Here is a 25803-nt window from a genome sequence, read left to right on the forward strand (position 1 = left end):
CCAGCAGCACTGGGGTTCGGTGTCAGGCAGCAGAGGGATGTGCTCTGGTGGGTGCAGCCTCGGTGTCCCTCTCCAGAATGAGCCCGGAGGAAGCAGCTGCCAACCAAGCCCATCCAGTGGCCAGGCATTACCTCTCCTGGATCAGGGAAACGTGCAGCTCTGCACTCAGACATCTTCCCAGAGCTGCTGAATTTCCACAGAAACCCCTGACACAGTATATCAGGCAAATCTGAGGGATGAAGTATAAAAGCAGCTCTTAAACAGCCTAAAATCTCACGTGTGAAGCACAGGCAGTGCCCAGTGAGAATGTTTTACTTTTGTGACATGCTTTAACCAAAAATCCTGATGGTTAATTTTGAAGGGCTATTACAAGGGAGAGCTTTTTCCCCCGTTTTTGAAATGAAGGAACTGTGCTTTGGGGAGACTTAGATACACAGGGCTGGGAGGAAGCAGCTGCTGTCTGTCAGAGCCCAGTGGTTTAGCCAGACTCCAAGATTCAGCTGCAGGTAAATGTCATCTGCTCCCCTCACCTTCACACGCAGAAGTGCTGCTAGTCATACCCCCAAGCTGCATTTCACTAGTAATTTCAAAATACAACTTAGTCCAAGAGAATAACTTTCATGATGACCCAAATACAAATACAAAATCAGAATGATTTCCGTTTCAGTATTTCCACAAATTATAGCACAGTGTGATATTGCACAGCAAACTCATTCTTCTGCAGAGACACTGCATCTGTGCATTCCCTCAGTTTACAGCCAAGGTTGAAGGCACCCACCTCTCACTCCTCCCACTCCAAGGAGACAAGCAAAGCCAAATTCCTCATCTTAGAGATATCACAGAAGACACCCAACAGGACCTTCAAGTGACTAGGTGATCAGGCTGTTCATAATCAGTAACCTCCCCCCAAAAGTAAAGATCAAAATATCAAAGCTTCAGTCCTCGCTCCTAACAGAGGAAAAAGTTTCTCTTTTCTCTCGAGTGACATCTCCACCAACAGATGTCTTTTCTGGGCCAGGGAATTGTAGTAATTTTTTTCTCAAGCTGCAGGTGTTTTCATAGCCTACAAGTGCAAATATTAGCTTCACCTTAACCTGACTTTATCACTGAAGCTGAACAAGACATTCAATGTAATGTGCTATTTCCGTAACAGAATACCATGTGCATCTGTTTGAAAGGTTTATTTCTATCTTCATAAATACAGAATTTTCTAAACACTGTGCAAGGCACCAAAAATTAAGTAAAATCTTTTATTTTAGACTATTTTAATCTCTTTTGACTCAATGAAGTAAATAAGAATCTGAAACCACCTATTTGCCAATTACAAGCCAGCAGTTAAGGCAGGTACCATTGATACAGTGCATGAATTTTCTATTGCAGTTATTTAAACAAGCAGCGTTTTACTATAGAAGTGCATATACAAACTGAATTCCAAACACCAGCAACCCAAGATAGGCACCTAGTTATGAAATTTCCTTGTATGTGTAGTAGAATGCCAAAAGTTCTGCCATAAAGTGCAAAGACTATGGACAATAACACTTTCTTTTGAGCATTTTGATACCAGTAACATAATACAACGGCTAAACATTTATAAATGTGGTTTCCATTACAAAAACATGTTCCACATAAAAGCTCCATAATACAATCCAGAAACAGAACTTGTGCGTGATTTAAAAAGTTGAAGCTGTACTGGCATACTTAGGTACCGGGTATATATTTGCTGACCTCTACAGACACGCACCAAGTTTAAAACCATTTTACACGCACAGTCCAAATCATTCTGCTTTGAGCACCGTGATATCCACTGAGTTTTCCATTTGAGTGACGATGTGCGACATCTGCCCTGGTAATCTGCAACTGAGCATTGCCTGTAAAATGATCTGGTTCACAGCTCTCACCCAGCCCTCCCCAATAAACAGAACCTAAAATTAGTGTCTTCCCAACACAAGCACATGTCAGATGTAGACAAATACATTCATGGTCCCAAACTTAAAACAACTGGTAAGAATTTCACAGTGATCTGGTTACGGAAGCACAAAGACAAATGATTCCATTTAAGATGAAAATTACCTTAAAACTCAAATGAAGCTAATCTTTTATATGATGAGAAGCTAAAGGAACAAAGTATTAACCAATTAGAAAAGTGGCTCTTTCCCAACTAATAACAAAAGCCCTACAGCAATAAGCTTAGGGTCCTACTGCTGCAGCAGCCTTTGAGGTAGGTGGCGATGGCTTAAACCGAGGTAGGTAAAGTCCAAACTTGTTTTCAATCCCTGCAAAAGTGGCAACTGCCAATTTATAACCACCAACATGGTCAGGGTTAGGAGCAGGGAGCGTGATCCTAGATTTAGGAACTGTCTCTGATCCAGCTGGTTTTCTGCAAAATAATAAAAATAATAAATTAACTTCCACAGAGTAAAATCAGTATTCACAAAAATCTCTTCCGTAAAGTAAATTTAATGAGACATCTGAGTGTACTACCCTGTAAGTAACTAAATTAAATGCTGCAATGTAAGGAGAAATACCCTATTTTAAAACCTTCCAGAACAGTTAGGAGCCTTCATGTTGATTGAGTACAGTCAAATCCAGATAAAATTTGCAGTGCATTAATCAAAACTAGTGTGAGGTAGCAGGGGCTCATAAGTCTTCGCTACAGCACGCAACCAATCCAGGAACATAGCAGAGTTTAAGTAATTTTTGTGGTGGCTTTCAAACTACTGTCCCCAAAGATCCATAGAATCTACAGCTGCTCTGGGATCAAGTTAAACAGCTACATGCACATCCACCTGTATTGTCAACAAAGGCAGGAGGCACAGCTGAAATGCCAACAAACTGGTTTTGACCTTGGTGACAACTGTCTATTTTTTTAGATGTCAAAAGCCCTGTCTAATCAGGGACACAGCTCCTCCACCAAATAATGAGGACTAATGCAGAGGGTATCCTGACCTGGTAGGCATCACATTTTTCCTGCATTTATATCCCCAGCCCATTATTTAGCCTCCCACTGTCTCTGTTTACACTAACATAGGTCCCCTGCTTGAAACTGTGATATAAAATGTGGTAATATCTTGCTATGAAACAGCTACTGGAATATCGTCCCAGCCTCCACCAGTAAAGTGTAGTTGAAATTAATATTTACAAAGCCTTTACAACACGTTCTAGCAAGCCGCTGCTCTGATGTTCCGAGGAGGACCAAAACCCAACAGAACCAAGGGGGTAGTTCAGGATCCCTGGTATGTTCAGACATCACATACTTACACTCCTCCGAAGTCCACATAAAACCATCTCTGCAGTAGCTCATAAGTCACCAGAGTTACACCAAACTGAGGAGAAGATCGAAATACACGAGCTTGAAAGAAAAGAAGAGAGTTCCTAAGTGACAAATGCCACAATCAGAAATCACTTGGCAATCAAAGCTCTTTTACACACCTCCTGCTCCTTTCCAGAGAGCCTTCGGGCCTTCTTCCCGCAGGATCTTGACAAAACAGTCCACAACACCGCTGTAGGTGGTCTGTCCTGCTCGGGCTGCCACCTGTAGCCTTGTTTTGATCACATCTGCAGGGGTAACCAGGGAGGCTGCAGGCATACCTGAACAACACAAAAGTCATCAGGTGAGTCCCACTGCCTTGGCACATATACTACACACCTAGTTTATCCAGAGGGAAGGGGGTCTTTCCTCCTTACATCAGGAGAATCCAGCCACATTTGATTTAAGCAGAACCTGGGAAGGAGAACAAGCAACAAGAGGTTGCTGTTGTGGACATGGCTTAACCCAGAAAGAGCTTCTCCCAGAGGAACAACCATATCATGTGCTTCCTGCCAAGCTGGAAGGCACAGATTGGAGTTTCCAGTGCTAATCAGAAACTTGCATAGTTAATAAGCACAAAGCTTTTGGACGGAAGGTTGATATTTCCCTTTCCTTTTCATTCCTCTCTGTGGTTCCTGGCATCCTGGTGTACACTGTGCTAGAATAGGCTGTGCACAGACACAAACATAGATACGCAAACACCCCTCACACAGCAATCTAACTGACAACCAGATAATGCCATGCATGCTCAGCATCACTTGAGAGCTAAGGCTTACAAAAAGGGTCATTCTTCTCATTAGGCATGGCAGACTGCTCAGCTGCAAAGCCACAGCTGACATCCTTAGCAGAATATGTGGAGGAAGATTTAAATTTACCCTGGCAGATAATCAATTGAAAGTAAAACATACCAAATTACCAATGGGTGGTATTTCTAAAATCATTCCTATCCAAACTTGGGGCATGTTTAGAATTGGGAAAAAAAAAAAAAAAAAAAAAAAAAAAAAAAAGAAAGGCAAAGTAAAGCACCAAGACTGTACCCAGAAGACACTGTCTCTTATGGTTTTATTACTTTTCCATTCTGCATCTGTTCCAAACCAACTTGGTTAGATGTAGATGCAAAGATCTCCTTTCCTTTTTTTTTTTTCCAGCTCAATAATTCTGTAACAAATTTTATCCAAACCAACATGGTCTGGCCTCAAACTCCATAGCACCCTTCCTGCAGACTGCTCCAAGAGATCAAATCATGTGCATATCACCAAAAGATTTCCTCCTCCTCTCCTTGCCCCCCCAAAATAACTCATACACTGAACACGCACTCAGTGCAAGCATGGGCTGTCTGGCAGGCAAGCACTAAAACCTGGTCAAGGCTTCTGAATTCCAAAAACACCAAAATTCCTCTTTGCTTAGCTTTACCCACACCAGGTATTGCTTGAGTCTTCAATTTAAAGCCAGACTTTTGTCCTTCAAAAGCCAACCAGTGTTTTCATGAATACCAAAGAACTTACTCAGAAAAAACTCTGCTTATTACACGTTGACTTCCATCTCCTTATCACTCACTCCAAATTACTGAGGATATTTTGCACTTGAAATACTTAAAATCCTTTCTTTAGGAACTATGTGTACAGGACAAAAGCATTTACAGACAAATCAAAGTTACAGATTGCTGCCAAGAGAAGCTTACAATCAGAACGTGACAAATAGCCCAGCAGGAGCTGACAAGAATAAAAAGGAGCTAGAGGAGGAGAAGGAACTTCATGAAGGCAGTAAGCAAACAGAGCAAATTAGGGAGAGATCCTACAAATGGTATTAGAATACATCTCAGAATATGCTACGGCACAACAGGTTGAGACATCTGAAAACCAAAAGTAGATCAAGCCAGATGACACATGTTTTGCCTGTGACCCCAGCCACAATGGAAAGGAAGATGATGTAAGCAGTACAAGCAACACCCGCTGGCAAAGAACACAGATGCACATCTGAGTATGGCTAGCTTGAATATCCCAGCACCGTGGGCTGTGTGTGGGAAGGGGGAGTTTCCCACATGCAGCCAGAGCTCAAGCACACATCTGAAGTCTGATGACCAGGTGAGATCCCTGGCTGGAGAAGCGACATTGCCCAGAGACTGAAGCCAGCTTTTCAGAAGTGGTGGGTGTTTTGTTCTGTCTTTCCCTTGACATTCTTTTGGCAAAACAGTGGACACATGCACCCCCATCACACTTCACAGGTACCAAATAAAACAAATTTCTAGATTTTATAAATAGTATGATTACTGCTGTATCTCTAACACTGTAATTTGCTCATGAGAGTTAACCTAGGATGGGATTCACAGGAAGCACTGGATAAAATTCACATTATAACAAGATTGGTGAGCCATATCAGCAACAATAAAGACTGCTTCTGTGCCTGAACTTCAAAGGGATGGTTATCTCAGTCTGCAATCACCTGACAATGCCTAGAAAGAGAAAAATAGGAAAACCTAAGAAATTACTTGGCTTAAAAATGCCATCTTATGTTTCAAGTCTGTAAATATGATCTAAAGTTCAAAAATTGTTTTGTTCCATTAAAATGGTATGAAATAAGCTGGCTGTAAAAGCTCCTGTTGGAGGGTTTGGAGCCTGGCTTTGGAATGGGGTGGGGGAAGGGAGAGGACAAGGGGGTTTTGAGCAGCAGTCACTGGAACACAGCTGGCTTTGCTAGTACCAGCTCAATTCCTTTGGACTATGAGGTACTGAATAGAGGTCAATATGCTTTAAAACGGCAAACCAACTGATCTAGCTGTTCTCTAAGACCAGATACTGGCTATAAAAGGGTCTTGCTCTCAAAGAGACACAACCCTGTGTATAATTTTGACCAAGAAGTTTTCTCAGGGAGGAGAAAGCTTAAAATTAAGTGAGAAAACATTGCTAAACCACCTGTCTGTACTGGATTCATGCCATTCCATCATTTTTCTCACCTGGCAGGTCATAGCAGTCTGCCAGGGGCCATGCTGGAGAAGGAACCTGGCTGCAGCTTGGAGACACCAAGCAGCCCCCGATAAGCATGGTGGAAATACCAGCTGATTTGAGCCCTCCTGCTTGCTACACACTCCCCTAAAGGTCCTGTTGCACAAATTTGCAAGCCTATTTGTTTCCTGGCGGGGAAACCATGGACACTGCAGGAGCAGGACTCTCAAGCTGCTCCCTCCAGCAGACAGCTACCAAGTGGTGGTCCCCTTTGGGTGTAGAAGCTGTGGAGGGACCAGCCATGAAGCAGACAAGGGCAAGCTGAGGCTTACAAAGTCTCTGTCTTCTCCCTTAGGCTCTGGCACACTCAAGCTAAATTCATGTGTGAGAAGTTAAGCATGTTTGGGCTCTTCTGTCTGCCATGTAGCAGACTAAAACAACCAAGTGCTCAAGACCACAGTCCGCACCTCTGTCATATCTGAGTATGTGAGGAATTAGCAACCTGTGGCATTGCAGCAATGTTTTCAAGATCTTCTGCTTTGTTTAATATTTTAAAAAATTATAAAGGTAAAATCCTCAAGAAGCCAAGTAACTTCAGTGGGATACAGAGGGTAGCAAATACTGTCATCATTTTGTCACTGTTATATCATTGTGTTTGAAGAGCTGTACTTCCAGTGTGACTTCTGGAATATATACACCAAAATTTAAGATTCACTCGATCATAAAGAATTTCATGAACGCCATGGTTTTGTTTATAAATCATTACAACAAAATATTACCTGACAGTGAGACACAGCTAAAATCAGCACAGTAACTTCACAGGGAATTATGATAAATTATTAAAAAAAAAACAGCAAAACCTTTTATTTTCTCTTTATTTTGCTTTCTGAATGTTATGATTATACCAGGAACTTACAGTATCTTCAACTTACTATACAGCATAGTAACTTTGTTTCTGCAAAATACAGTATTATTGCATATAGTCCTTTTGAGCATTTTTTGTTATTGTTGTCACTGCTGTAACTATTGTGCTGCCAGAGCAGTATAGAGCCAGGAAAAAAGAAATCTGGGCACTTACCAGCTATTGATCCAGCCAAGAGCAGATTTCCAGGGCTAACCCTCCCATCTTCATTTGTAAATGAAGCTTTCAGATGAGCGTAACAGGGGAAGTAAATGGCAGAGAAGGGGATGTCACGCAAAAAACATGCCTTTGCACCCTGTTTGAAAAAAAGAACAAGTTTTGAGAATGAGCAATTTTACCATGATGAACCATGAATATCAGAGAACAGAGCAACATTGTACTTTTTCAGTTTGCTGCAAACGGCCTAAAGAAAAAGCAATTTCTCCCTCAAAATTTTGAGAGATTCACATATTTCACCCTGCTGAGGAGTGTCTCTGTGTTTTTTCTTGGTTCACTAATTTCTGTCATTGTATGTATCTTGTCTACTTCTTCTCCCTCACTCTGAGGTACTGTAGTTATGTGCTGGTAATGGAGACAATACCATGTGTTTGAGTGAATTCTGAAAACACCTTTGGAGAACTTTAAATAGTTGACCTTGTAGCCATGAACCTGTAGTGGGGGTTTAAAAAGTGTTTGAAACAGAGCTGCAGCTTAGATCTGTCACCTCTCACTCCCACTTTAGATTAATACTCCAGGGAAAACAGTGCCCAGTCCATACCTCTATACAGGCACTATAATTGATAATGCAACATATATTGAGGGAATAGGGGAATTAACAGCAAGTCTTTTTGCAGAACAGTAACAGCATGATTTACTTGTGAATTTTAAAGTACAAGTTATCTGGGATACAGTTTGTTTCAATAACTTTCATCTCTTACTGCTAAATTTGCCTTGCTATCAATTTGCGGAAGTAGCACAATCAGCCAATAAAGCTACCAGCAATACAGCTGGTTTCAAATCTAAGAGGGAAGCAAACAGGAAAGGAAATGTTTGGGGTAGTGGCAAGCAATCAAATGTTTTTCAAGCAGGGAGAAAATCAAAAAGGCCACTAGGGAAGGTCAATCAAAATAAAATATCAAATAGCATCCATGCTCCAACAGCAAAAGGGATTTGCAGTCTGCCTTTCCTCAGAATGGAGATCCAGAGAACACCAGAGCCTGCCAGGACTAAGACCAGGAGGAAAGCACAAACAAGAGGTGGCTTGGGAAAACGGGTAAAATCTTTCAAGCTTGAGAAAGAAATGGTTCATGGATGAGCCTAAGCCTCTTCTCTTTGAAGCAAGGGTGGAGACCTGGTGAAACTGCTTGAGGTTCATCCACAAACCCTCGGGGGGTGCTCTTGTTACTGTACTTCTCTTGTTCACAGGTCTACTAGCACATGGCTCAGTGCCAGACATTTCACAGGGGACATGTTAATATCCACATAATTTAATTAAATCTAATGATATGCCTGGACACATCTGTAAGCATAGCTTGTATTGTAATACCAGTTAAAATATAGCACTTATCCTAGATGCTAGTTATCAAAGACAAAAGAGCTGCAAGGTGTCAGAAAAACCTTGAAGTTGCCTTTCAACGAGGCAAGGCAGGGGAAGGCAGCAGGATGTGTGACAAGATAACCAGGTCCTGCAAGGTACTTCTCAGGAGACTCTCATAAGTGCAGTTTGCAGTCAGAGACTGCCTCTGGGAAAATAAAGATTTATCTAAAAAAGCCATTAGATCTTGTAGTCAGACTTTCTGTGTGTCACAGACTCAGCTACTGAACACAGGGAGCACAATAGGCTCTGCTCTCTCTTATGTGCTTTCCATCACACTTTCTCAGCTTATTTCTTGATGTTTTCAGACTAAGTACTGGCCACTTCCCCTGACTCTCCCTTTGGAGGTTAATGACTTCTGCAGTTCAGACCCTCTGGCTTCTCACTCAGTTGGATGTCTGATTTACGCTGCCCATGTCTGATTTACACTGGTTCTGGTTGTGCTTTTCTAGAGACAATAAGCAAAATGCCATAAAGGAACTCAAAAAGCACTGGTGTTGGTGCTGTTCTGCTCCTTATGCCCTACCTTGAGGACACAGAGAGGGTGAATTTTTTGTATTCAACAGAGACAAGGATTGTGGACTCTCATGCACAACAGAATCCTGTTTAACAATTTACCTTTAATCTTCACATAGACAAGACTAGGGTTTTACCAACCTCTGCATGAAAAAACCCAAGATTTTAAGGATCAAATGTCTGCACTGTATTTAATTCAGAGAAAAATTATGAGACTAACTACTGAAACATTCACAGACTGACATGGTTTCTTCAAAGAGTTATTTTTAGAGCATGCGTTTCCTCAGAGCAAATCTCCTTGCTGCCTTTGCCCTCAGGGCACATTACTTTTATTTTCTTTGCAATGTCATTAAACACTGCACACATTTTTTTTTCCTCTGCATTTTTTGCAAATCCTGAAATATTCTGATATAGTTAAAATAACTTACACAAATCAATAAAGTCCAAATGCAAGCACCTCTCAGTTCAACATGAGCTGCTACTATTCCTCCCCCTTCATTAAAAGGCTCTTTTTCATGAGGCAGAAGTGGCATATTGTTAATATCACTAATAATATACATTCAGGTATGCAAAGAGGGAAGGATGTCCATCAACTTAGCTGGCTCAGTGTAAACAAAACCTGGATCAAAACTTGGATCCACTTTAATAATAACCAGGCTTGGCTCTGGTCCAGCATCGCAACAGTCTAAAGTTTCCCCCCATCGTTCCGTTTAAAGTCTGGGAAAGCATGTTTAAAAGCAGGCCCCATTTAACTTCAAGTTAATCATCCGCAACCAGCCTGGGCCAATTAGGAAGGCTTAGGGAGATTGGCCACAGTATCTTGAAAAGCAAAAGAAACATTTATTTTACTTCTCGCACCTTTTTGATGTGGACAACGTGCTGAAAGCCAAAGGGAGTTTAATCAATCCCCAGAAAGCAGTAAGGAGCATCCACCCGAGTTTATTCTGGCAGCCAAGGTGCAGACCTGCCAGGCATGAAATTGTTGGGAGATCCTACACACCGGGACATGCGCCTTCCTCGCACAACAGCCAGTTGGCTCCCATCTTCAATCTCTTTAATAACTTTAAAGCTCTTAATCTCGGATGCTATCTCACTGAATAAACCGACTGAGGAAAAAAAACCCTGATTGTCAAAGATTTGGATAAATAAACCCAAGTCAGTGCTGAGGCAGGTTCTTTAGCATGCTAATTCCTGCTTATACCAGCTCTACCTGCAAATAAGGCTCTAAACAAACTATTTCTACTACAAGGGGAGGGTAATTATACTGACAAAGGCACCTCTGTGTCGGGTTGGGCAGAAGGAGCCGGCAGGTCTGGGAGACGCAGGCTTAGCCTAGTCTCCTGCAGTGAATGCACATTGTCTAGTGCAGGGGGAAAAATGCCAGACTGGGGGAACCTAGCAGCATTCAAGACAACAGTGGTGCACCTTGTCTGCGAGAGTTATTTAATGCTTCTGGCACCTGTACTTACAGCCACCCCCTCTTTTTCTCTTTTACAGGTTTAGAATTTATTTGGCATGTATAATTGTTATTTTGATCCTATAGCTACAAACAATAGGCAGCATGTCATTTCTTGATCATATTGCATTCTTCTTGGGTTTTACTACAGACTTAACCCTTTGGAATCGGAGCCCTAACAGCACCTACCAGGTTTTGTAACAGTCAGTCAAATATTACTGGTATTTGCTTTCAAGGGCTGGATTTTTTTTCCACTGTAAAATGGCATTGCCTTAAAAGCTACTATAGGTTTTTATTCGCATATATTTATACCAATCAAACTATGAAACTCATTTAGAACATCACATTAGAGGAACAAAATACCAATTTCAAATGCTCTACCAGCAATTTCAATTCAGTTTGCAGGAAAAAAATATAGTTGTTTTAGTTGAAAGGGCATTTTTTTAGTTAATTTAAAAGGAAATTTCTGAAAAGCAGGTTCTCACATATGAGAACAGTCACATGCAAAATGTAACTCAAAACTTTTACTACTGTCTTTCATATGTTTATCATCCTGTTGTAAACCCTCAGCTTCAGAACATGAAATAGCTCAGCTGTTATCAAAGGAACCAGGTGAGAGCTTGGTACACATCCTGTCACTTGAGATTACACTTTCCAGGTCAACACACCAGAAGCTTCTTTAAGAAGTATTTGGAGGCAAAGGAGAGGAGGGGAAAAGAAGACTTTTGGAAGCTTTTCTGACTAGTTTTGGAAATGAAAACTGTGTTGGCAATATTAGCCAAAGCACAAATTTGAGCTAAATACCTTGTAGTAATTATAAAAATTAACATTACCACAACCAACGTACCCTTTCCTTGAAGACTCATTTACCACTCTATTATTTACTGTCTTCCTGGGATACAGAATAACTTTGTTGTGCAAAATTATGAAGTGGCACTGTCTGTTATGCTGTAAAGCACTATTCAGAATAATTATGTATAAGAAGAGTAACATTTTATTAAACATTTTATGGCAGATATTATATGGATATGAGTTTTTGTGATGTACAAAATAAGTAAGTATACTTACAGTGTTTATTTACATGGACACTTTAAAGATGTCTTTCAAACCAAATAGAATATAAATTCAACTGACTTTAACGGGACTTTATTCATATTAAGTTGTAAGACAGGCAGAAGACAGAAAATGTATTATCTAATCTTGGATGATTACTTCAATATTCAATTGTGACTAGGAATTGAATAAAATCTATTAAAAATATTGAAAAACAGAAAAGCATCCTTTCCCATTTCTGCCAACACAAATGACATTTTGCATTAGTTTAAATGATATTTTCCCCGACTGTTGTCTCTATATTTTTAAGAATAGTTGTCACCTGCAGAGTATCTATAGCTAAAGAATTTACTAGTCACAAGCTTCAATGCCCTGGTGCTTTCACAGTAAAGATTACTGGGAAAAAGAACGCAAATAGAGGAAATAAATTCCCTCTGCAAAAGTGCTGTTATGTGCCCCCCCTAAGCAGCATCTGGATTTTGAAAAGTATAGTTTTTTAAAATACTTATTTACACAAGTTGTTCAGAAATTTAGAAAAAAGATTTTTAGGAAAAAAAAATGCTTTCTAGCTTTAAAGAACTACAGGGGTTCAACCCAGCCATCAGTTTAACAAACTGTATGTATCAAATCTTTTTACTGCTGGAATTAACCTGCATTTTATTTCTAAGCTGCATATCATTACAGAATGGCTAATATCTGACCACCCAGTGAAGGTGCAGGGAGTCCAGGAGGAAGCACTGACTGTAAATTGTTGTACTTATTATGATCCCAGACCTACTGTTCTTTAGTTCTTTGGTGAGGAAGGAAGAGAAAGGGAAGCAGAGGTGGATATGGGCTACCCAGGATATACAAAACCACTGCTTGGGTGTGCAGCAATTGAGACAGAAAAGCCAAGGATCAGCTGGAGATCGATCTAGTAAGGGATGTGAAGGGGAAATAAAAAAGGTTTCTGTAAGCACATCAGCAGCAAAAGGGCAACTAAATAAATTGTGAGGCTGTTGCACAATGGGGGCAGAAAACCTAGTGACAAAGTACATGGAAAAAGCAGAGAAATTACATTTGTCTTGCTTTTTACCAGTAAAATCTGTCACCAGGCCCCTCAGCTCCACAAGTTTACACAATCTTGAGACCAGAACAGAAACCTGCAGTGGTGCTGAGACAGCTGGCTGATGACTTTGTGAGGTTGTTACTACCTTCAAAAGGTCAAGTCAGACAAGGGCATTCTTGTAATTAGAACAGACAAACATCACATCCATCTTGAAGAGTAAGAAGGAAGATCTGGGAAACTACAAGATGTCTGGGCACACCTCTGTTCCTGGGAGGTTTATGATGCAAATGTCCCTGGAAGCCATTTCCAAGAGTAAAGGAAATATTGGGAACAACTAATTCAGATTTACCGAATCACAGCTGACCAACCATTTTGCCAGACCTGTGGATAAAGGGATAGCAATGGATGTTGTACACCTTGACTAAAAGCCTGGCTTTTGAAATGGTCTGTCATCATATCCCACAGCTAAACCAGTGCAACATGAGCTGCACTCTCAGCAGATGATGCTGAACTGGGGAAATAGTGTGCTGTAGTGAGAGGCTGCTGTTCAGAGATAACTTCATAGGATGGAGATACAGGCTGAAAGCATCTTTGGAGGAAAAGTGTGGAGGATACTGTGCCCAAGTTGAGTACGGGTCAGCAATGCCTCTTTGCAGTGAAGTCAGCCAGCCACACCCTGGGCTACAGTAGCAAGATTGCAAGGGAAGTGATTATTGCCCTCCATTCAGCACTGCTGAGACCACATCTGGAGCCCTGTGTCCAATTCTCTCCCATACAAGAAAGATGTTTTCACGCTGGAGTGAGTCCAGTGTGGGGCCATCAAGCCAAGTGTAGTCCATGGCACATAAAAGAGGAACTCAAGAGGTGCTCAACTCTGAGAAGAGCAGGTTAGGGGGAGACCTTGTTGCTCACTTAAAGGAGAGTGCAGGGAAAGAAAACTACTCTTGGTGGTGCACAGTGGAATGATCAGAAGCTTGAACATGGCCAATTCAATTAGTCATAAGAAAAGAGGTGTGGGATTTTTTCTTTTCTATGTTTGCTTTTAAACCCTAAAGGTGGTCAAATACCTGGTCAGGTTGCCCGGGTGACCTCCAGGATTGGTTCTCAACAAAAATTATTTTAACATCAAGTCTGCAAGTAGAGAAGGCATAGAGCAGAGATCTCAGCACAGTACTACCGTGAACTGTTTCTGTCAGTAGCACAATAAAGTGGCACATTAACATACCAATGAATGACCCAAAAGAATATTACTCTCACTTATACAGAGGGGCACTAAAACTATGCAATCCAGCTTCTTCTCAGTGATCCTCAAAGGATATGCATTTGGACTAGAGTGCAGGGATAATTATGATCATAATCAATACAAGATTCACTCAGCTGGATGCAAAAAGGGTTTGCATTTCCTTTGTTAATTTGTTGACATGAGACATAAGATTTATCTGTCTGTGCCTCGGTTTTCTCTGTTAATGCAAGACAGGAGCACTGAAATTAACTATATCGGGGAGTGTGGGCATTTTATTTTAAAATCCACAGGAAGTGCTTCATAGGTAGAAAATAATATAGAATATAAGAATTCAAATAACAAGCAGTACATCTTGTTAAAACATGCAGGAATTTGCCTCATGAAGCTAAGACTAACTCTTCACATCTTCAGGCTGCACTTATAATTAATACATTCTTCCTTGCTGACTACTGTATGGGAATCCTGCAGGTTTTCACCTGAATTTCAGCATAAACGACTCATGGAAACTAAGCAGAACATGCCACATGGATCTGTATTGGTAAGAACAGCTTTCAGGGATGACTTTTCTCTGAACTAGGAAAGGAGAATTTTCACTTTCAAGGATTGACAAGGATTTCACAATCCTTGTCATGTGGTAAATAAAACCAAAAAAGACACTCATTTATGTAAAATTAAAATTCCTGAAATTAAAAGTCTAAAATTCTGCTTTCAACACTTGCAGAAGAAAGTCAATCAGTTAAAGTTTAAGTCATGGCTAAGATAGACAAGTATTTAAACAGCTGGAATACTTACATGAAGGCTCATTAAGCCTACAAAGGAACTTCAAGGTTCCCAAATAAAACTATTTTCTAGAATAACTATCTATTCTTGTTCCTCCATGGCAGTATCTATGGAGTCACAACTAGGTTTATTAAAGTAAGTACATTAAGGGCTTGAGGTACAAGTCTTGTGCCTTGAGAGAAAGACAAAGCTAAAGCAAAGACTTCAGATGCAAATGGAAGAGTTGTTAGAGTGAACAACATGAGAAGTACTGAGATAGTCATAAAATCCTCATTCCTGTTTCATAGTTTAAAGCTAATTTGACTTGTTAAGAGCATGAACATTCCAAACATACCAAGCTATTTTGGTTCTCATTAGCAGAAGATTCATTATTATTTGATGTCCACTTCATCATTATACTTAATTAATTTAGAAGCACCACCAAAGAAGGCAGCACCTATCACATCCAGTCTCATCTGAAATTCATTTAAAACCATTGATGTCTCTGGGAAACATTTACTGGGGCTGATGACTGATGCAATGAGTTGTTAATATCTGCCTGGCCCCACAAACACTGCCAACTCCAGCACAAGCATTCAGGAGAGGGCTGCTTTTGCCTCCAACACTGCAGCTCCACAAGCACCTCAAGGCAGTTTAAAACTATTCTGAGACACACTGGCTCCCCATGCCACAGTCATTCCTCCTTTCCACTGGGTACAGCCATCCTGAGAAGCTAGAGTGAGCTGGTCTGGGTTCAAAACAAACTAAGCCCTAAGGTGGAGGAGGTTTTATGACTTTCTTGTTCCAGATCATTATGTGGGTGCACAAATGCTCTGACTGGCACACGGGAAAGGGGGCAGATAGGATTCCCATTTTCTTTTGCCTGTAGTCCCAAATGTTTGGTAGAAAACAGCACAAAGCTGTCCAATTACAGACCTAGCTGTGACTAAGGGTGCCCTTGGACACAAGCCTTGTGACATGGTCTGTGCTCAGTCGGTGCCCGTCACTGCCAGGCTAAATTCTCTAGTTTCATCAAATCACTCAAGTTTTTGTAGGCAATGAATCTTAACGACATACAAAAGGACATGAACACAGGAAGTGGGGTGGAGAGGTTGAGAGAGACAGAAACAGAGACAACATCTGAGTAAAGACAAATCCAAATCCTTCTGTGGCTTTTTTTTTTTTTTTTTTTGTGGAGGTAAATGGACTCAACAAATGAAGCACTGAAACTGTGTCTTGTTGATTAAATAATTGTTTCAATGCAACAGTTAGTGCTGTAACTAGCTCCTGTTCATGTATAGTCCTGACTAATATCCACCAGTATTTACTCTAGTGGATAGAAATAATTCATGATACAATCCAAGACATTACTGCCATTAAAAATGGAAAAATGTAGCAAATTCTGCTCGACCACCAGAAGCAGGTTTTCAGGGAGGAAAAAAAATCAAAAAAATGCTACTTTAGTAATCTAGTTCATCACTGGTTTCATTTTGTATTTTCTTTTTGCTAGTCCAAGTAAAAGTCAGTAGCTGACCTCCATTCCTGCACAGCCTCAGGGAAGCAGACTCTTTACAAAATCCCCGTTTTCAGTTGTAAATGTTAATCTGATCAATACAGTAATGCCATTTACTAGGAGTTTACACAATAGCCTCAGCTTCAGTAAAACACCTAAAAAATTAGCAAGTCAATTTAAAGGGAAAAACAACTCCCCATTAAATCCTATTCAGACCTGCAACTTCTCTCCAGGCCAAAACATACAGACAGGTTCTCATGGGCAGGCTCCCTCTTTGTAATGTTAACAGAACAATTTAAAAAGACTGGATGCTTTAAAAAGCAGATGGAATTTAAATACTGGGGAGAGAGGGACGGGGCTCATTTGGTGTCTTTTGAAGCATCTTCAATTTATGGCTGGACTGCTGTAAATAAGAAACAGTGGAATACTGCCTGCTTCACTGGAAATCCTGGGACAAATTGGAAGTATGCAAGCTTTCTTCCGAGTTGTAGGCTGCAGAGTCTGAAGCAATACCACACGGTGCTCTGCAGTATCTGGTATCCATTACAACTTTTGTTTCAATACTTGAGTGTAGTGGCTATCTCAAAGTACTTCAAGACCTTTCATATTCCCCCATATCTAATCTCCTTCATCTAAAAGTAGAAGACATCCTAAAAGCATGTTAATCCTTTAAATTATTTATAGCATATATCCTACTAGATTCAACATTCAGAAGATGCTTTCATTCCTGCTGCCAACATTAAACCTAACTTGACTTCTACGTATTTATGTATCTATGTGAAAACAGTAATATAGCAAGCAGAACTGTAGAGTCTGTAGCATATGCTCACAAAGGCAGCTTTCCGTGGTATTACTGGGGAAAATATTCTTCTAAAGAAGCAAGAGGAAGTTTGCTTTAGGAGTTTATTTTTATGCTGGGCTCCCACTGTCTGTATTTCTTCACTATTATTGTGCTGCAATTAATTCCCATCACCAAATTAATGATGACATCTGAGAAAGCTGCTGGTTGAATCAACCACAGAAGAGCAAAAGCAAGTTCCAAAACTGTAAGCTCTATGCAGATGAGCATAATGCAGATGAAAAAAAGCTTATTTTTACGCAGGCAGAATATCAGGAATTCCAAACTAATATTCAATGAACCTTAAACCTGCTGAAGTGAGAAAAGAATTCTCAGTAAGATTTACAAAAACCATATGCTCAAAAAGGTGAGACATTTTCTTCCCTTAATAAAAAATGAAAAATTAAGATATAATATCACATAATAATTTTTCTTTTAAAAAGTAAAATTGTGTCTACCTATGAAAGTTTGTGAGAACAATGAAATTATATGTTGATTTGAAAATTTATAATAGGGTTTTAAAAATATTTTTTAAAAACATACCTTGTAGAGACCAAAGAAACCTAAGTCCCTTAACACACTGAGGGCACTAACTCGTGGACCAGTAGTAATTTCTCCAGCCACCTGCAATCGAATCTTGACAATTTCCAGTGGATTGGTAAAGATTACTTGAGAACCTCCAGCCTGAAATTAAAAGCAGAAATCAATATATTAACCTGCTACATTATTTGCAGTGTGCATCCTGTTACATTCAAGATAAGACATTTTCAATCTTCCTGCACTTGGTTAAGCAATTAGCAGTAGAGAGTTTTAGGATTAGTGCATCTCACAAGGTAAGAAACCTACTCCCCCCACCAGATGAGTCATCAGGGAAAAACAGAGAGGAAGCAGGTCAGCCACTGCAGGACACTGCAGTACATCAGACAGACACTAGCTCAATTTTTTTTGCAAGAACGCGTTCACCAAAACCAAGTTATGCAACATTGACAAACCAAGAACACTATAACACAAGCAATGAGGTAAAATGAAAAATTAGTAACTAGTAATGCAGCAGTAATGTGCAGTATGTAGAAAGTGAAAACATACTGTTGAAGAGTAGAAATCTGACAGAAACTTTTTCTGATTTTGACATGAGTTCATATAACAAAGAACACATGGATTCCAATGCATGGAATTGCAAGTATATTGTGCTTTTTTAAAAAACCCTCTGAACTACCAGTTTCAGTGCCATTAAATGCTGTTTGATTCAAGAGTCTAAGCTCTACATCATTATTTAGGTACCAGGTATTAAAGAAAAGAAGGTCTACAGACTGAAGGATTCTATTAATCAAGAACCACTAAATATTTTCAATGTGTCAGTCTCCATTTGTTGGGAAGACACCACTCAATTGATTCTTTAAAACACAACGGTGGCAAGGATTTTGGACTCCCTCTGGTTCTCGTAAAGTTCATCTCATTCATCGTATGTAACTTAGGGCATAACCTTTCTGCTATACTGACAGATCCTGAGCTAAAAATCTGCAACCAAAAAAAAGGTAATATGAAGGTTACCTAAGTGTACTAAAAAAATATTCATTCAAACTCCTTCTGGCTCAAATTCAAGAAGTCATTCTAACTTCTGTTAAGTAATTCTGTGGCATGACAGCTGTGCTCTTCTCTAGGTTCTGAAATCACACGAATTATGCAAAGGGCAACCCTCGCCCACCCTACAACAAAACAACTATTTTGTTCTAGAAGGTAATGACTAAAATAAAATAACCATTTAGAAGCACTTGCATGTAGTGATGTCTAGTATGCAAACACCATGTGCATGTGTTTTTAAAATTATCCCAGTGTTAAAAGAATTAATTGTAGCTCGGATTAACTATCATTCAAAATAAAAAAATACACACAGTAATATGGTTCAAATAATGTGCTGAAGAAATGGCAAATCACACGAACAACTATTCTTGTCTACCACTTGGAGTGAGCATATACAATGTGGTTACAAATTAAAGTCTTTACATAACCCCCAAAATATCCCAAGTGTTTCCTATTTTGACCAGGAAAAGCATACTCTTGTGTAACTCAACTGGTTTTGACTTTCAAATTGGCATAATTTAATTTAACTGCTTTTACCAAACCAGAATCCTGGTATATATAAAACTGCTATTCTTGTTGCCATCAAAAATTAGACTGATAAATTATTTGGCACATATGCTGATATAAGTTTTGCACCTAAACTGGAACATGTTAAACAAGTAAGCATTCAAAACAAAAAAATTCTTTCTTTTACTTGTCTACTCATCTTGTAAAGTCTCAAAATAAATAAAAAAGAATCCTGGAAAGGTTCTTTGAAGAATTGCATATTCCTATATAATAAAAATTTAGGTGTAGATATTACAATTATTAGGCATCCCCCCATGCCAACATATATATTTTCTTCTTAAAAATTATATGTTCATTTGCAAGTTTGTTATACAACAACCATTCTCTAAAGCACATTCCTTAAAAACTTGTATCAATTGATCTATTAGCAGAATTAAACTACATTCCCTCAGTATGATATTCCTGCAGTTCATTGTGCCATGACTCCATGAGAAATGTTCCTTTAATTTTCACTACAGGAAAAACGTATTAAATTTTGAAAGATTACAACAAAATTAAGTATTAGTACAAAATTAGTATTATTATTACTATTAGTGCACCAAAACATGGAACAATTTAAAAATCTATAAAAATGTTTATAAGTGAATGCCATTATAAAGAAACGAAGTAGAAAGATATCGCTGATTTTAAAGGAGAATAAAGGCAAATTATTTAAACACAATATAATTTCAGGACAAAGAGATGGGAAGTACTTCAGGTGCTAGTACATATAAATGTCTATGTTTGCATGTCCAACCTGGCTGTGTAGACACTTCCAGCATTAGACATTTGCTGCTCTGGCTAAATCACATAGGACTTCCTCTGCTTCAGCTTGCTATTTAAAAATATAGATGCTATTATTTACCCACTTCATACAATCAAGCTCGCTACACTCAAAGTTTTAAAAAACTGAAATCTGCATGCACCAGACAGTACTAAAAGGACTATCAATTCTGCTGCCCACACAGCAAGTTTGAAGAGAGACACTGGTCATTTCCAGTGAAGTGTTTCCAGACTGTCCAGATACTACCCCAGAACTCCCTGAACAACCTCTGCCATGCTCTGAATTTGATCTAAGATATACTCCAAAAATCAAACTGTGAATAACTGAAAGCGATGAGCCAGACAATACCTGACAGAGGTCTCAGTAGGAGGGTTGCTACCACCTGCCTGCCTCGTGATGCAGAGGAAGGCTGGTTTATCAGCCTGTGCAGAGGCAGTTACAGCAGTAACAAGTACAGTTGCTCAGTGGGGAGCTTTGATCATTCTGTTATTTGAGCATCTGTGCGGGTAACTACAGCTCCTTGCTCTCCAAATGGGGGGGAAGCAAACCGGAGATGGCTACTGTACTCTCTAATGAAATGATTTCTTGCTTATCTAGTACTGGTAACTCCTATTGTGTTATTCATCATCATAGTAATGCAAGCGTCTCATAAATATTAATTTATTTCCTCCCAGTGCTTCTGTGAGGAAAGTACAATGAATCTAGTTTTACAAGAAGGGGTTTTGAGGCAGACAGTTTAATTGTATGACCAGTGTGTGCATTTCCCCCCTGCCCAAACATTCACAACTTGTAACAGTCTCCAGATATCCTCATCTCCAAATCAGTAGCTTGAGTCACAATAGCACAGCTTTTGTCTTCTTTCTCAATTTTTGCATAGTGAATGCAATGAAAGAAATCTTATAAATCTGTTTTTTTCCAGGCTTTTCAAGGTACTGGTATGAACTGGTATGGAAAAAAAAACAACCAGACAAAACATCCTCAGCACATTGTATCACCCTGTTCATTCATTTTGTTTGGCCAAAAGTTGAAGAATACTGCCTTCTGGTTTGCTAGCTTTTGCAGTTAAAAATGTATTTAATTATAAAATTTTTAAATAAGCTCCCAAAGGGAAGAGTTTGAAAACTATTTTTTTTGTCCCAAATAAACATCATTGAAGCTTAGGTTGCTCAAGCTTAATGATTTCTCCACTAAGTGTCAGAAAAATCAAATACATCAACTGTTTAATACAGATGGTTCCCAGTAAGACAAATTTTTCTGTACTGAAGTTACAAACTTGAATACCCTCAACTCTGAATTCCTTATCAAATCTGCCAATCATTTTATAAACAATTGATCTGATTGTACAAGTAAATCTATTACTTTTCAGTTACTATCATGTGATTAAAGTAAAAACTACAATTTTGAGTTATTTATAGGCATAGATAACCAGAGGTACTGCACAGATAATTATCTCAAAGGGCCCACAAAGGGCCCATATTATTCTGAAAGAATTTAACATTTGACCTAATCACAAGCACTTATAGTCTTGTTTGATTTAGAGCAAGAAAATAAAAGGGAAATATCACTGTCATCCAAGTACAATTCATACATGCATAACTAGAAATGTGCATGCCTTTAAATGTGCTTTAACAAAGTCAGCTAGCTATGCGCCCAAACACATGCGAATTTTTAAAAAGAAGCTGGGTTTTTTTCCCATTTTTGCGGTTCTTCAGCTCTGCAATTGGTATGATATCACCCAACACCTCTCGATGGCAGTATAGTCTTGCACAGTAATACAGTACTGTCTATCATGTCTCCTGCTACTTTCCTACTTTACTGAATAGAAGGAAGAAGTAGAAATAGTTGAGGATTGGTTGGGTTTTTTGTCCATGGAGAAATAAAGCCCACTCCGTAATTAAAAAAAATTGGTTTAGTAACAACCACTTAACAATATTTCAGTTTAAGAAGTCAAAATTTTTTCTATTTCTTCGTGTTCAAATCACTCTGCAATAAACATGCTGGAAAATAAACAGTTTTTCACCCCCCTCATTACACTGAGAGAAGAAATTCCTGTTCTTTTTAATATAACTGCTTTTTGTGCCCTTATGAGATTAACTAAGAAATGAGCACACCAGACACAACTCTCCTCGGGCTTTCACATCTCCATTTGAAAGCTCTGGTGCATACTCTGAAGAGAATACAGCCTGCAATTAAAGAAGGAAATTCTGTGTTTTCTATTCCAGAAGTACTAGATTCTTTTCCTTTCAGTGCTACTGACCATCAAATGTTCTTGCTCCTCTAATTAATCTTATTACTTATTTCAAATTTTAGCCCCTTTCCTGCTCTCAGTAACAGCTTTCAGGGTCAGCCTAGATCTTTCTTCTGCTATCTGCATCCAACTTATCACATATTCCCTTTTATGATTTCATGGATGAAGACAGGATTACAACTGCTATTAGAGTGTTAATGTTTTTCAACAATATCACCCAGGGATAGCAATCATAGCAATTAATGGCAATCATAAAAATACATAAGCAATATATTATACAATTACCAAATATCCACCTCTGCAAAAGAAATTGTCTACAATGTCTTAGTTACTTGTTTAATCTACAAAAGACAAGCAGATGCAAATTCCAAGATTTTTAGTCAAATGTTTATCATATTCAGTCCTACTGCATATCATACTCTATCCCAAGCCCTTACTCCTTGTCAGCTTCCAGATGCGGCTTGTTTTCCTGTGCATGTCCTACCATCCATTAATTCTAATTAAAGTCATGGTTCCTAAAGCACAGACACTAAATAAAGATTGCTTGTTGTCATAAAAAAATTAAATTAAAAATGTACCAACGATTTCAAGAATGGAAGAATTACCATCCTCATTGTATATTAAAGGGCAACTAAGGAACAGAACTGTTCCATGATTTACCACAAAACCACATACCAACTCTACAATAGAACAAGGCTTAGAAGCCAGATTTACAGAGTGCCATTGCAGTGCTTCAAACTACCTCTAAAAGTCTTGGTGTCTGTATGGCAGTAGGTCCCAAGAGCATTAGATGAATTATGCCAAACTGCTGAAGAAGAGGGGATTTCACTATGGACACTCCTGTTACCAGAAAAGCTCCTAAGTAACAGACAACAGTCCAAAATTACTGTTTTTCTAACAGATCTCAAAGGTGACCACCTTAATTTCATGGTACTGTATGTCAAGAGCAAAGCATACTGGGTTCTCAAAAGCTTGCTTCTATGCTACCTTTTCATTCCATAAAGCCAAGCCTCAAAAATCTAGACAAGCCATCTCATGCTATTTTGTGTATTCTCATCTGTGGTCCTATCTACACAGCATTCTGATAATGTTCTTTAGCAATGGGAATTCATATAGTAAATACCTTTTCTTCAGATCACAGGACTTCCTGAGCCCTCAATCATCTGCTTTTCACTACCCTGATCAGCCTATCACAGAAACAGCTTTCATGCTGCTCAGGCAGAATTCTGTTTTTCTCTAGCTTATCTTTCTTGTCTTCTGAGGACAGCCTTCCCTTGGTCTGGCTAAGGTTTTACTTCGTGCAGTCGAACAGCAAACACTGCTAGAATCACAGTCTTGTTAATGTCCAAATGTACCTAAAATGTAAAGCAAGCTCTGTCAAATCCTCACATAAAAGTGCTCATAAATAGAATTGCAATTAGTCTGAACAGAAGTACGTTCCTGTTACTGCATTGGATTTCCAAGACTCAGATACAAGTTGTGAGGAGTGTCCTACAATAGAAAATTAATGACCTGCCTAAACAGAAACAAACAGGAGTACGGTTTGTTTATAAGCACTGACCAAATCTGCAATGGGAAAAAAATTAAAATTGTGGATATTTTCCACATTATAGGTAATTCACTTCTCAGAAGCCTAGCCAAAAAATCAAAGTGGAGCCTACTTGATTGGCATTATAAAAGCAATTAACTTACAGACCTGTCAAATCTGTTAATGTTTGGCTCTGTCTGCTCTACTTGTCTATTTTGACTAGCTGTAGAATCATTTAATGATTTACAGACCTTTCAAGTCCTAAGGCATGGTAGCTGTATTAAAACTGCGACCCATTATTTCTTGGTCACATCATAAATTACTGTGACATCATAAATATCTTCCTTTTTCTCACAGAAAGCTAGATTTTAATTCCTGATTTGAGTTTGAGCCTTTCTTTTTGGATTTGGGGTTTTTTTGAACCTTCACTGGTAAGCACTGTAATATTTTACTGCCAGTAAAAGAAGAAGTAAAAGGAGAAAGGGACATGTAATAAAAAATAATTGTCAAAACAAATCTATGTCTTAAACTGCAGTGTGCATTCATGTAAAACTTTGCAGTCATTATTTCTAATATAACAGGAGAAAAAAAATAATAAGATTCACATTGAATTAATATTAAGTAAGTTTGTTAGAAAAAAATGGACTTTTTAAGCATTCAGAATTGTTTGGTTCTGGAATCAGAAAGCTATCAACCTAAACCTAGGCATCCCTCCTTGTTTTACAGTTTGAAAAAAAGTTTGAAAAATTTTCTATCTCTCTCTTTTTCAGGTGGAAAGGAAATGAAAAGAAAGAAGAGAGAGAAAGCAAAATGGGAAAGTATCTCTTATTTGTTATGGAAAAATACTTTTTGTGAAAAAAGTTTAAATTAGATTAACTAATGCAAAAGGAAAATTCAAAACTAAATGAAATCAAGTTCTGTGAAATTCATTACTGATTTAGGGAAAGACCAGTTTAAGTAGGTATGACTGGATGAAAATTTCAGCAAACTGTTGCTTTAAAAACATCCAAACCTGCAAGAAAATGTGGGGTGAGGCCAAAGAGAAGCAGGAACTTTACACCCGTAACTTTCCCAGCCTTTCGGTACAGCCTCTTGGAGAGGGCTATCATGTTACTGTATGTTACCTTCCCAAACCTCATCATAAGGCTTACATCTAAAATTAGATAAAAATTTATCAGAGGCAATTAAAACAGAGCAGAGTTGAAATAGAGTGAGTTTGCAAATGTGAAGTAAAATTTAAGTCCAGATCTAGCTGGGTTTTTTTTACCAAAAATTTACTATTAGTTTAAATGATTTTCAGCATGCTGAAAATAACTACAATTACAGTGGTTCAGAGAACAGTATTATATTTTAAAAATACCTAATTAATTATAGTATATTCAGTTACATTATATTAATTGTGTTAAACAGAATTTAAATCTAAATAATTTATTGAACAACATCAATATTATGCACAAAAAATAGCTTTAAATTTAATCAAGGGAAAAAATAATGTATAATGTGTAAGTTTTCCTTAAAGCAGATGTGAAAGTTAGACATACACAAGCAGGTAGAATTGTCCTTGAAAGTAATGGATCCCCAACCACAGGGAGAACAGACCTCTGAGAACAAATCTGCTAAGCATTCAAGAGACATATGCCTTTTGCTGTCAAAGAGCAATCATCAAGATGACATTCTTCATTTATCTATCTCAATAAACTAGCCCAAAACTTTTCTCTGTGACAGCAGTTGTTTGCTTCTTTTTTTTCCCCAGATATACATGCAGGTATTTTTTTCCCTTGGCACATATACTGTGCAGTTTAATTTTACCCATAGCTCAGCTTCCCTTGCCAAATATAGTTGAATGTTAACATATTTAGGTTTCATAATAATGAAAGCAAGAATGGCACCTTCAGTCTCCTTTAGTCCACAACTTGCAAATGTCTGAATTTTTGAAAGTAAGAGAT

The 25803-nt window shown here is 38.7% G+C and overlaps 1 protein-coding gene across 1 annotated transcript in view; it reads right to left on the minus strand.

The window, feature by feature from the left end:
* Positions 1 to 1166: 1166 nt before the first annotated feature.
* SLC25A13 (solute carrier family 25 member 13) overlaps positions 1167 to 25803 on the minus strand; it is a 99207-nt gene continuing 74570 nt past the window's right edge. Inside the window, exons 14-18 of the mRNA XM_053990590.1 lie at positions 17714 to 17854; positions 7328 to 7466; positions 3430 to 3588; positions 3259 to 3349; positions 1167 to 2377 (exon numbers count right to left, since the gene is read on the minus strand). Coding sequence (XP_053846565.1) covers positions 2188 to 2377; positions 3259 to 3349; positions 3430 to 3588; positions 7328 to 7466; positions 17714 to 17854 — 720 coding nt within the window. The 3' untranslated portion in view covers positions 1167 to 2187. The remainder of the gene's footprint in view (positions 2378 to 3258; positions 3350 to 3429; positions 3589 to 7327; positions 7467 to 17713; positions 17855 to 25803) is intronic.

The sequence above is a fragment of the Vidua macroura genome, chromosome 1, assembly GCF_024509145.1.
Source record: "Vidua macroura isolate BioBank_ID:100142 chromosome 1, ASM2450914v1, whole genome shotgun sequence".
In the NCBI taxonomy this organism is placed as follows: domain Eukaryota; kingdom Metazoa; phylum Chordata; class Aves; order Passeriformes; family Viduidae; genus Vidua; species Vidua macroura.